Raw genomic sequence first — 12,285 nt, forward strand, 5'->3', positions numbered from 1 at the left:
AATGAAAATACTTATGATGTTGCGATAAAAACATTTTGCCAATTTGTGACTATTACTTTTCCTGCAATCCTAGTTTTAAGCACGGGAAATACTGTCAAGCACCTAATCGATGGTCTCAGAATGCTTCCTGCCTTCATCTCCATGGTATTCATACAGTAAGTGAGAAAGCTTGGAAACTAGGCTTTTTTTAAAAAAAAACAAAGCTTAAAATGAGTCTTGAGAAGAAGTGTTTGGAGCATCTTCAATATATTGGATTAAATGTTCAAATATATGGTGAATCCCTATATACTAAAATTCAGATAACACTGTCCCAAAAGGCTATGCTTTCAAAATTACGAATGGAACAATAATAATTGGGAAGAAGAGGGGACAAAGTGAAATTTGTGACCAAAGGGAAAAAGGAGAAAGGCTGGAACTCTCCCCATCCATCCAATACAAAGGTGCCTTGGGACATCCTCCCGCCTTGGCTCAGCGCCTTGGGACGTCCTTCCGACGTGAAAGGTGTTATACAAATGTAATCTTGTTGTCAGAATGTGGAATGCCTCGCCACAATGGCTTTTAAAGATAAATATGAGATATGAGTTCATGAGATAAATACTTAAATAACAATATTAATCAATCATATTAAAGGTATTGAAAAAGAGCCAGGGAATGGGATAAGACCAGATAATTTCAACAGTCACAATGAGCTGCACTGCCTCCAACTGTACTGCAACCTTTCTATTCACTAGCTCATTATGTCTATGCTAGCTAAACATAATGGTGTGAAGCTGCCTTTTAAATGGCTTCAACACCCCTTTCTGGCAAAATCGTGTATGAAAGAAATTTATTTCTCTGAATTCCTCCACCAAGTTAACCATCTTAGAGAATGCAAAACATTGTAAAGTTCATAAAACTTGAATAAAACTGTTGCAGAAAATGTAAAACAATAGGAGACTCAGTGTTGATAGAAGAAAGAAATTGAAGCTTATTGGGAACAGGAAACCACTTGAGTTGATTTCTTAAAAGGATATTGTTTGATGGATCAATCTTATTCTTACATGGGAAGGGAATTAATGATGAATAATTAAGATTACATGGTTTGCAGACTAAAAAATTGAAAAAGTTTTGAGTAAATTTTTCCACAATGGTCTGGAATCGTGGACTGTGCAAGCAGTTATTTTCATATCTTAACAGACTAACCTTGGTTTTTCTGGGGCATCTGAAGGATCACTGCAGAATGGCTCTTGGTAGATAGCCTCAGCCAGATTATGATCAAGTAGGGTTGCCACGATTTCCTCTCGACTTGGTGGTGACATTAAGGGTTTTAAAACGTGAGCACCTGATGTACGGTTGATATAACAATTATTTTTGGTTTGTGATGGAGAATTAACAGAACTTGGAGAACTATTAGATGTAGCTGGGGAGCTATTACCATATTTTAATATACAAAGCTCCTGATCTTCACAGCCAGCTGCTGCACTATCATCGCCAGGAAATGCCACAACTGCTTTTGGACTTGAACCAGCAGAATGGACAGACAAGCAATCTCTTCCATTTCCTTCATCTATCAGTGTTGTTTGGCTAGTTGTTGATTTTGCAGGGCTACAGGATGCATCACTGTCCAAAAAACTATTACACTGATTCTGTGCATGATCCTTCAAATCCATTGTAGACAATGAAGACAAATGAATATTGGAGCACTCGTAAGAACTTGATAAAGCATTTGAAAATGCCAGGTTAGAATTTTTATTTGAAAGCTTCAACTTTTCTCCATTGTTAAAAGGCGACTTTTCAAATAGGTCAGGGCTTATTGAACCAGATCTGACCCATTCTGTATTGTCTAAAGGCTGATGTGTCTGGTCAGGCTGTTGCGTTTCACTGGTTTGACACTTGCGTACATTAGTTTCCGCTAATACTGCTTGGGCTGGAACAGACTCCTGAATATCACTTAAAAACTTCTGAGGCAGGTTTTGCTCAGCAGCTGGCATGAACTGACACCCAGAATATATGGTACAGTATCTGGTTTGCCCAACAGTATTGATATCAAAATTGTACGATTGTGGAAGTTCTGGCGATAAACTATCAAAACTGTAACAACTATCAAAGCCTGGGTCAGAATGAAAAACAGGGCTGTCATCAGAAAAGGGACATTTAGACTGAGCAGTCTGAGATTTCCTTGTCGACTCACATTTTGGTAATTCACATTTCTGGGCTTTGGGTTTTTTCTGCATAATCTTTACAGTTCTTGAATTTTTAGTAGTTTTTCTTTGAACAGTTGTCTGTGGAGATTTGGGATGTGCAGAAGGGAGTAGAACACAAAATTCATTGTCAGCAGAAATTTTCCTTGATTCATTTTGCTCAGTTGGATAAGAGGTACTTCGATTAAATTGAGGTTTCAGTGTGGATGTTTGAACATTTGCCTCCTGTGCTTTTTGTTGCCTTTTATGCAGCAATTCTCTTAAAACAGCAAGACTAGATGGACCATTACTGACTGGTGCTTGACTGTCCGTTCTTACGATTTGTTCAGATTTCTGAGTTTGGGATACGCTGGCACCCAGAAAGGTCTCTGACAGAGATCTCTGTTTTATTCTTTGTGGGGTAAAATCAGATATATCCAAAATGTTTCTAGTTTCTTGCACCTTCCCCCAAACTTTTTTCCCTAATGGTTTACTGTGGCCGCAAGTAGCAGGATCAAGACATCGCCCATCCTTTTCATTCCCCACCTTCGAACTCTCAGTAGTTGAACATGTAACATTATTTATTGGTAAGCACATTGAATGACGACTTTCCTCAGAGGCAAGACGTAAAGAATTAGGATTTGGCTCTTGATCAACTTTGGATTGTTGGATGGTTTGAGAAGAAGAGTTTTTCTTGCTATCAATCTCACCTTCTGACTGAAATAATGACGACTTTTGTACAGATTCACGCAAAGATACATCCTTTACATTTTGCATTCTCTTAATTTCAAAAGGTTGTTGACTATTGACAAGTTGTGCGGGACTCAACACCTCTGACCTCTGTTCTAATGGATTGTTTCTATGCTCGCTGCAGCTACTTTCACTTGACTGACATGCCAGTTGATAAGTTTCTGAATGGGATGGTAATCTGGAGGAGGAGCTCAAGTGATCAAAGCGTTGTTCCCTTTGAGAAATAAAACCTGGCTGTGCAGTAATGTGCGTGTCCATTGGTAACCGGAAATTTGTCACCTCAGTTTTATTACGCAACATATAAATAGTATCAGACTGTACACAGGAAGGGTTTGCTTTATTTAGACTAAAATGTGGAGTTGAATGGGAATATGTTGTTCTCGATTGAGAAAGTGTTTCTGAAACTTGCTCATCTGGTGGAAAAGAAAAGCCAGGTAAGTCTGTATGGTTATCAGTCTCTAACAGAGAACGATAGTAACCCCCAGAATCTCCTTGAAATTCTTCAGAATAAGGTTGGGTTGAAGGAAGGTGCCCTGTTGAGTACACACTGAGAGGAATATCTGGTTGCTCACCAGCCTTGGAAACAGCCTCGGATTCTGCAACAAATGAACCATCAAAATCTGCATGAAATTTACTTTTAGGTGGCTCTTTAGAAAAATGAAATTCATCATTGACATACTGAGAACTTCCATTTTGTCTTTTCATTTCTGAACTTTGAAAGGTTTCCTTTTTTCCATCAAGAACTGGGTTGGTACTTTTCTGTTTTTGACTCTTCCTTTTCCTGGTTTTCTTTGGTGGCTGTTCTTTTGGTTTATTTAGTCCACCATCTGTCACCTGCTTAGTTTTGTGGGATATTTTCTTCTTCTTAGCTGTAGTGCTGGAGTTGCAGGAAGATTTCTTCCGAGATTTTAATTGCCATTTTTTTCAGGTTTCCCATTTCCTTGAATTGAATCTTTCCCTCCAGAATTGTTAAGATCATCTGAATCCCAGTCTCTTACTACCACATCTTCTTCCAATGAAACCATGGGTGCCATTTCTTCATCCTGTATTTCACTTGGTGACCAGCATCGGGGTGGTGAGTGTTTACAGGGGCTTGTTGCTCTTTCAGACATAAAGCCAAGTTTAGACATAACATCTTTATATTCCAATAAACAGTCATCAGCTTCAGCGCTATAGCAAGGGGAAGGAGGGGAAAGAGTTGCAAACTCCATTTTTCTTGTAGAAACTTCACTTCTTTTTACTTGACTTTTATTTGCAATGATACGTTTTTCCTTCTTTTGCGTTTTTTTGAGTTTTCCAGTTCTTTTCTTTAAGGTTGACTGAACCTTTGCTCTTTTTCCTTTCTTTGGAGTAGGTGTTACAAGAGGTTTAATGGCAACAGGAGGGTCAGTGACTTTGGGCCACCAGTCTTTTAATGGTGAAAGCTTTTGATACTTTTCCAGTTTATCATTATCAAGCATAACCTGATCCTCATTTGAATCCAATTTTCCAATTTTAACCAACATATTTTTTCTACCTTTGAAACGGTTAATGATAATATATTTTATAATCACAGGTGGCTCCTTCTTATTAAGCCTTCTTCGTTTACGTGAGCGCTGAGAATTATCCATTTCTTTTTCCTTAGCCTTTGAACATTCAGATTCAGTTGGACTTGCCTTCAAGATTTCTGAGCCTTGACCAGGTTCACAGTCTTCCGTCTCATAGCTTACTTTCCGTTTTGTTCTCAGTGTATATTTACTGCATGCTAGTCTGAATGATTGACCTTCCTGGCCATTCTCTGGAGACTCTTCCATACTAAATATCTCAGTTTCTGAAATAATTCCCTTAACACCAGCATCACTAGTACAAGCTACATCAACTGGAACAGAGTTATGATCAACTGATACATTATTTAGTAATTCTTTGCTACAAGTATTTATTTCAGTAGAAATTACATTCCTCATCTTTGCAGTGCCAGATTTTGCTATAGTTTTTAGAGTGGTATTTGATTTCTTTCTACTCAATTTGAGTTTTAACCTTCGGTCATCTTGTTTCTTAAGTTTACAAGATTTACTAAAGACTTTTTCTGGACATTTGAGGCAGTTGGGAAGTACAACACTGGGAAAAAATGTATACTGTGCTTCATGTTGGTCAATAATAGTTTTTTCCCTTCTGGTTGCGTGAAAGTCTTCATATCTAATTTTAAGTTCATTAAGACTTTTTTCAACGTTGTTTTCAACACACATTTCCTTAACATCTGTTCTTGTGGTTTTGGGCTCTTCCAAAAGTTGAAGCCCATTTTTTATACCTATTAGAGGAATCATAGGCTTAGCACAAATGCAGTTTTCCTTTTTACTGAATGTAGGAAGCATGTTATTAGCTTTCCTCCCATCTAAGGAACTGATAATTGAATTATTATAAAATTCATCACTGGTTAGATCGGTTTGTTGTATAGGTAAATTCTTGTCAATGCTGATGTATTTCTTTACTTTCTGGAGTCTATCAGTGTGCAATGATAACTGCTTTTCACAGCCACTAATTATACAGTTGCGCTCACACACTGTATCTGATGACTTATCTACCACAGTAGCATCCACTAACTTTGCATTGCAAATGTCAAAGTCTTCACTGGGTGTATTACATTTTAAATCACCAGTAGCTTCATTAGAAAACTTAGAAGCTGAGTGTTCGGGAATCATTTCTGTGATGAATGAATTCTGATAAGACAGAGATCCTGTAGAGTCGAAATCATTGACTGTATTATGTATGGTACCTGTGTGGTTGCACTGTAATCCAACCTGAGCAGATGATGATTGTAATATCACAGCTTCTTTGTGAAAAGTAGTCTTTGCCAGTATTTTATCTTGGACTGCTAACGTCGAATGAGTTCTTGAATCTTTTTCATTGACAGCATTATCTAAAATCAGTAACAATGAAAGAAAATATAATGAAGAAAATCTGAAAAAAAGTTTTTGAAGAGAAAACTGAATGGGGGATTTTGGTAGAGGTCTTATGAAGGATTTAGAAAAGTTGGATGAAAACATTTTTTCTATTACATAGTTAATTCAAGAGAAATGGTTCATGGTTTCAAAATAAGGACAACAAAAGTAAAACATTCAAAAAGGGTACTAAATTGTTTCACGTGCCCATCATCTAACACTTCAGTAGTGCAACAATGAACTATAAAGGGCTTCAAAAACAGAGTAGACAGTACTTTTTGGAATTTAAAGGATTCGTAGCTATTAAGAGATAAGATACAAAAATTGTATTTCAGGATTTGCTTACTAAAAGCAATAATAAAATAGAGATCACAATTAAACACTCATGTCTTTCTACATTCTGAAAGATATATGTAAATACTGGGTCATACCACTATTCTCATCTGCTGCTCCATCAAGCTGAGGAATAGAAAGATTAGCCAGCATGTTCCGGTTTCCTCTCCACACCATCTCATCATCAGAAAATACATAATCTTCCTCTGATGAGCAGTCACTTATGTTCTTCTCAGAAAATCTAAGAGTTTAAAAGAACATACATATTTTACTGGCAACCTCATTTCATACTTACAGTAGTCAAGACTTTCGCAAAATATTGCAGTCTTGAATCTAAATAAATAAAGTTTCAACTTAGAAATCTTTCTGTATTCAAGGATATTTGGTAATATGCTTCTCCACTCACTTGGAATTGGGATAGAATAGACACAAAGTGCCTTTTAAATTAATTAAACTCTAAACATCTTTCCACATTGGTTTGTGTAATTTTATTTAAAAACAAACTTTCTTCAGATCAATAATTGATCACAAATTAACAATCAAGTTAAAAAAAATCCTTTAGAAAATTATTCTCACTATAGAAGATGACATGGTACACACTAGTTGGACAAATGACTTGCTTCTGTGCGATATTCTATTAAGGAAGTTGCATTAGCATTTTTAAATGTATGCATTTATATTTGTAAACTTCATACCTCATCTTGCCAACTTTATCTGTAAATTCACCATCCCAGCGCTGAGACATGATTAAACTCAGCTCCAGCTCTTCCTTCTGAATTTCAGGCTCATTTTCTTCGTTATCACTGTTCTGCTGATAGCTGTAGTTTCCTATAGAGTGTTGCTGTAGAGACCCACCAGATGCAAAAGGGGACCTTTCAACTTCATATCCATCCTCCTCCAGCCCTGCTAACAGGTGCACCATTGCTTGATCCTGACTGGTATCTATGTGAACAAAGAGTGGCTTTTTTTTTTTAAGGTCACATACAGCAAATCTCACTCACCACAAGAACTGAATGTCTTCGTCTACCAATTTCAAAACGGTAGATATCAAAAACTATTCACAGCAGCATGGATATTAAGGCTTTTGTGTTCTTGTGGCAGGGAGTTCACAAAACAGTAAACAATAGTTGAGGTGATTCATTACTGCACAAGACTAAGATTAATTTCAAACAAACTATCCAAATAATGCTTTAGCATGGAGATCAGCACATTCATTTTAAATTTAAAAACAAGAATATGATCTCTCCTGATCACCTGGTGAGAAAAGATTTGTGAGAAGCCATATAAACCAGAAAGTCATTAAAATTTTGGCTTCTGCAGTTAGCTGATCTCAGGCAAGGCAGCTTCAGAGCCTCTAGATCAGGAAGAAAAGCGGGGAGAAATCCATACCTAGAGTTCTCATTCCTGATTGCTCTCAATAGACCCCCCTCCCCCTCAGAAAGTGCAAGTAAGTAGACATTGTGCAAGTCAGCAAAAGGCTCAGTTGTGATACTCTTGAATTGCCTGCCAATATCTGCCATTAAGGCTCATATGTAAACAATTGCCATTTGGGCAAGTTACCAGAGAATACTGGCACCTTTGCAGATGACCCCAGAAATCCGAGGGGGGCGGAGGGATGAAATCTAATTATTTCATGGGGAATATTAAAACCGTTTGTTGAAGATAATAAGGGAAAAGAATGGAGATGCGATACCAAGCTCCTCTTAAGTACATTGCTGCTTTTGGCTTGAACTACAGCTTCCGGCAGCGAGTTTCACATTCTCACCACTCTCTTCATGAAGTTCCTCTTAAACTTGACAATTGAATTCCATAAGGGGACAGGACTTTCTCACCACTTGTTCACCACTTTCTGCCGTAAGTCAATCAGAACGCATTAACTTAAAGTCCATTTGGAAAAATAAATGTTTCAATTTTGTTAAAAAATATTATATCTGATTTAAGCAACAGATAAGTGTTGAATCTTATACTCACTGAGAATTGGGGACTGAATTAACCTTTGAGATAAAGGGTGAAAAGTCTGGCTGTTCTCCATTACACTTAGAATTGCTTCCTCATCAACTATCGCATCCTCAAACTTTGCATCTGGTTGGCTCACACCTGTGAAATCAAATGCAAATTAAAAACAAAATGAATACAGCTATTTCAATTTACACCTCCAATGTACATTTCCTTATAAGGAACCATTTCCATCAACTACAAAGATGTGCAAAGACACCAAGATAAAATACAGCAGGATTTTATTACTGAGGTTATCATTACTGCATTTGTAATTAGCAACTAAACCGGTTTTACTAATAGGATCAAAATTCTTTGACCAATTTAGTCTATTAAGTTGTTTGAAATACAATGTAAATTCAACCTCCACTGATCAGTAGTTGAAAAAGCACTGCACAACATTATAATAATATGAACATTTGATATACCACCTTTCACATTAGGACCAAGTCTCAAAGCACACTCTGGGGACCCCAAGCTTTGACTCTTGCGAACCTGCACCAAATACTCTCTGGGATTATAAGCAGGATGTGTCCTTCTGGAGAGAGAGGGCTCATTCCATTCCAAACACGAGAAATTCCATGTGTAAGTGTCATAAAATTCTCAGTTTGTTTTGGATATTCATAAACATGGTCATCAGTTTCCGCGTGTATCAGACACCAAAATGACCAAAAATAATGTATTTTGTAGGCAAACACCACAGCCAATTGGTAGAGAGCAAAATCCAACAAACAGCCATGAAGTAAATGATGAATTATATCTGTGGGGTTGTAGGCCAGGACATTGGGAAAATTCTCTTTCTGTTTTCAATCATGGTGATTTCACTTATAAAGATGGAGTTTCAAAGAATTTACTGCTGTTTGTATGGACTACAGGAGAGGACCTTACATCCACAAAGGGTGTCTGAATCCAAGAAATTTCAAATCCAGATATGTGAAAATTACAATGATAACACCACTGATAAATGAGAGTCATCATTGACATGAACTGCATAATGTATGTGCTGGTGATGTAGAGTTCTAAACAAATAATGTTAGTTCATTCCTCTGTGCATTGAGTTAGCAGATCTGATCCAGATTACTACGCGAGGCACTAAAATTGGGTTTGGCATCTCTTAGCTTTGGAGAGAAGAGGAAAAAAGAGGCAAGGATTGTTGGTTGTCTTACCTTGTTCTTTATCACTGTGTATCTCAACCAGACAAGCAGGTGTACAAGGAATGGCTTCAGGTGACAATTCATCCATATGTAAGGTCAAATTCGAGGACAACACATTGAATTCTTCACTTTCATCCATGGATTGTGATAAAGCCCTGGGTTGAAACAGCACAAACAAGCATTCTAAACTGCAATCCAATGGTGAAATTATGTAAAAGCAATACATATCAGTTTCTTAAGTAAATACAACGTAAATAAATTTCTTACACAGAGTAGTTATTTCGTTGTAGAACCTCCCTTATTCTGCGCTGGAAGATCTTTTCACTCTCTGTTATTTGTACAAAATCACGATCTATAAATGAAAGTACAAATGCTATCAAAAGCTATATGTCGGAATTAAAAAGCCCTTCTTACTGGCAGTTTGTAGACACAGAGGCTTCACAGCAAGCACATGATGGACAGTCATCAGCTCAGCATGCAACGGGACAGGGGAGGTGGAGGGCAGAGAGAGCGGGGTGGAGGGGGGAGAGCGAGACTTTCTCCTCTCTCAGCACCCATCATTCGCCCACAAAATACACAGCAATACAAACTTTCCAGCTGTCAGGAAGTATCTATCAAAATCAGTTAAATGGTGTTGTTGAGTCAAGGGTACAGTGCTTAGAGATCTAACCATTAAAGCTGCAATTCAGATTTAAATTTCCAGACCACTTTCTTGATTCTGGAAATTAATAGATGTCAAGTGGACAGAAGGCAAAATGTGATGGAAGGCCTATAAGCAGAGATGGAAACTCAATAGCTAAACTCAATTATGTCCACACTTCTTCTCCACAGAAGTGCTCCCCAGGAGGGGTTAGAGGCTTAACAATGGCCAATGTTTGCTCTCCCTTATCCACTTGTAGGCCACTGTAGCACCACCCCATCCCTTGTGAGATCATTTGCCATCAAAATCAAATAGTATGTGTGCTTCTTTACCAGACCAAATTGTGTCGTTATTCCACTGAATTATATTTCTTTTCCCAGATGCTTCAGTGGAATAAATCTATACACTAAAAATGAGAAAAATCTTAATACATCAAGGACATTAAACATGCAAAAAAGATAGAACATTCATAATTATTAGGTATCGGGTGACCAAAAAGCCAGGATACAATTACAATCTCTAATAAATTTTAAAGAAATGATAATAATATAACAATCCTTGCATTTGATAGTGCTTTTCACGTCTTCCAGATATCTCAAAGTGCTTCACAGAATATACATGAAGTGAATGGAATGTATATTTTGTGGACGAAACACAGCAGCCAATTGCACACAACGGTGTCCCACAGTCGTGGATTGAGTGACCAAATTATTGTTTTTTTTTCATGAGGGATAATTATCAGTCATGTAACTTATAACTTCAACACATGAAGTGCAAGGCTTCAAAAATTATGTTTTTTTTTAAGAAAATAGTGCAGATATCATGCCTTTTTTGGTCACCCTATAGTAACTCAGACAGTTTCTCGTGAATTAGATACTTTATATCAAAATGAACATTTTGATTAATGAATTTCCTGTCAAATGCATTATACATTACTGATTTTTACAAAACACTAAAGAATATTTGACTCATTGTTATATTCTTTGATACCAGAGTGTTAAATATATGCATTTCTGGAACACCTACATGAGTCAATTTCTATTTAAAGCGATGCCTTCTAGACCTGATCCACCCTTTGATTCTTGCATGTTATTGTCAATCAAAGTATGAAAATGCACCTGCTTGTCATTTTACTTGCAAATTATCTGAAACTTTCTAAAATTTGTGCGTCAGTAAGATCAGAAATTGCTCAGCAACTCAGCAGAGTCATTATGTTCTTCTTAAACTACTGTACAATGATCACTGTTTCCTATCAGAGAGAAATAGTCAAACCCATTCCATTCTACGACATTACTGATTTGCACCAACAGATGTGAAATAACAAGAAGCCACAGAAGCATATATGCTAGTTATCCATATATGAAATTGGATCCCTGCTCTTTTGCCATATTATACTAGAACTGATCAATGATGTAGCACTGGGAATTTCTTATTCTCAAATATATATTATGCCATTGTGTTACCCTGTGAAGGTGGCAATTCAATTTGAGAAGACTTATTATTTTCACGACAGCGCTGTTTTTCATCCTCCCATATGGCCTGCAGACCAGGGTTTTTGCCAATCTGAGCTAGAAAAAAAGGGAGAGAAGAAGACTTTAGTATTCATGCCCTGCAGCTATGAACTGGATTTAGTATGTTTAATCAGAGCATGCACATTTTTGTTCAAATTAACAAATAAATTTTAAAATTTAGAGCATTTATATTCAGGTTTGTATTTTATAAAAGTAATGTTCTTGAGCACACTACTATTTGACTATGTATTAACCATGCAATTAAAATTAATTTGTATTCAACAACCTTCCAGTCATTTTTTTCCCCACCTAGTGAGAGGGTAAGAGTGTACAGATTGAATGTATTATTACAGAAGTAATACCTTCAACTTCTAAGCGATTTAAAATATCAGCTGCAACTGCATCCAGTTCAAGCTCACAAGTGCTCTGTCGATCAACACCCTCTAAAATTAAGGAACTGCAACACAAGCATAATTAAAAAATGATGGTAAATAATATCAAACCCTAAATAAACAAAGAGTTAACTCATAGCATGACGTTACCTCCAAAAAAGGAGTCAGCCAAGTTTAACTTTTTCACAAGAACAGAATGAAAACAAATATAATAAAAACATTTCTCCTGTTGAGAACATACTATGCAGGTCATATAAGAAAATACATTTCTTGGTTATTGAATTTATTTAAAATATTCTAATTACAGATCTGGGAAAATAGGAGCATCCTTAAATTTCTGGGGGGGGGGGTCGACAAGAAAAATTGCAACTGAGCGTAATCTTGTCCTCAACAGACTATCACACACACGCATTTCTAGCAACAATCCCACCAA

The 12,285-nt window shown here is 36.9% G+C and overlaps 1 protein-coding gene across 1 annotated transcript in view; it reads right to left on the bottom strand.

Moving 5' to 3' along the window:
- The window catches only part of rev3l (REV3 like, DNA directed polymerase zeta catalytic subunit), a 69,569-nt gene that overhangs the window by 29,836 nt on the left and 27,448 nt on the right, over positions 1-12,285 (bottom strand). The window contains 9 exon segments of the mRNA XM_042332846.1: positions 1,183-3,823; positions 3,826-5,805; positions 6,259-6,401; positions 6,856-7,102; positions 8,132-8,257; positions 9,322-9,464; positions 9,577-9,661; positions 11,413-11,517; positions 11,823-11,917. Of these exon segments, the coding sequence (XP_042188780.1) occupies positions 1,183-3,823; positions 3,826-5,805; positions 6,259-6,401; positions 6,856-7,102; positions 8,132-8,257; positions 9,322-9,464; positions 9,577-9,661; positions 11,413-11,517; positions 11,823-11,917 (5,565 nt within the window).

This window comes from Callorhinchus milii, unplaced genomic scaffold (assembly GCF_018977255.1).
Source record: "Callorhinchus milii isolate IMCB2004 unplaced genomic scaffold, IMCB_Cmil_1.0 Scaffold3, whole genome shotgun sequence".
NCBI lineage: Eukaryota > Metazoa > Chordata > Chondrichthyes > Chimaeriformes > Callorhinchidae > Callorhinchus > Callorhinchus milii.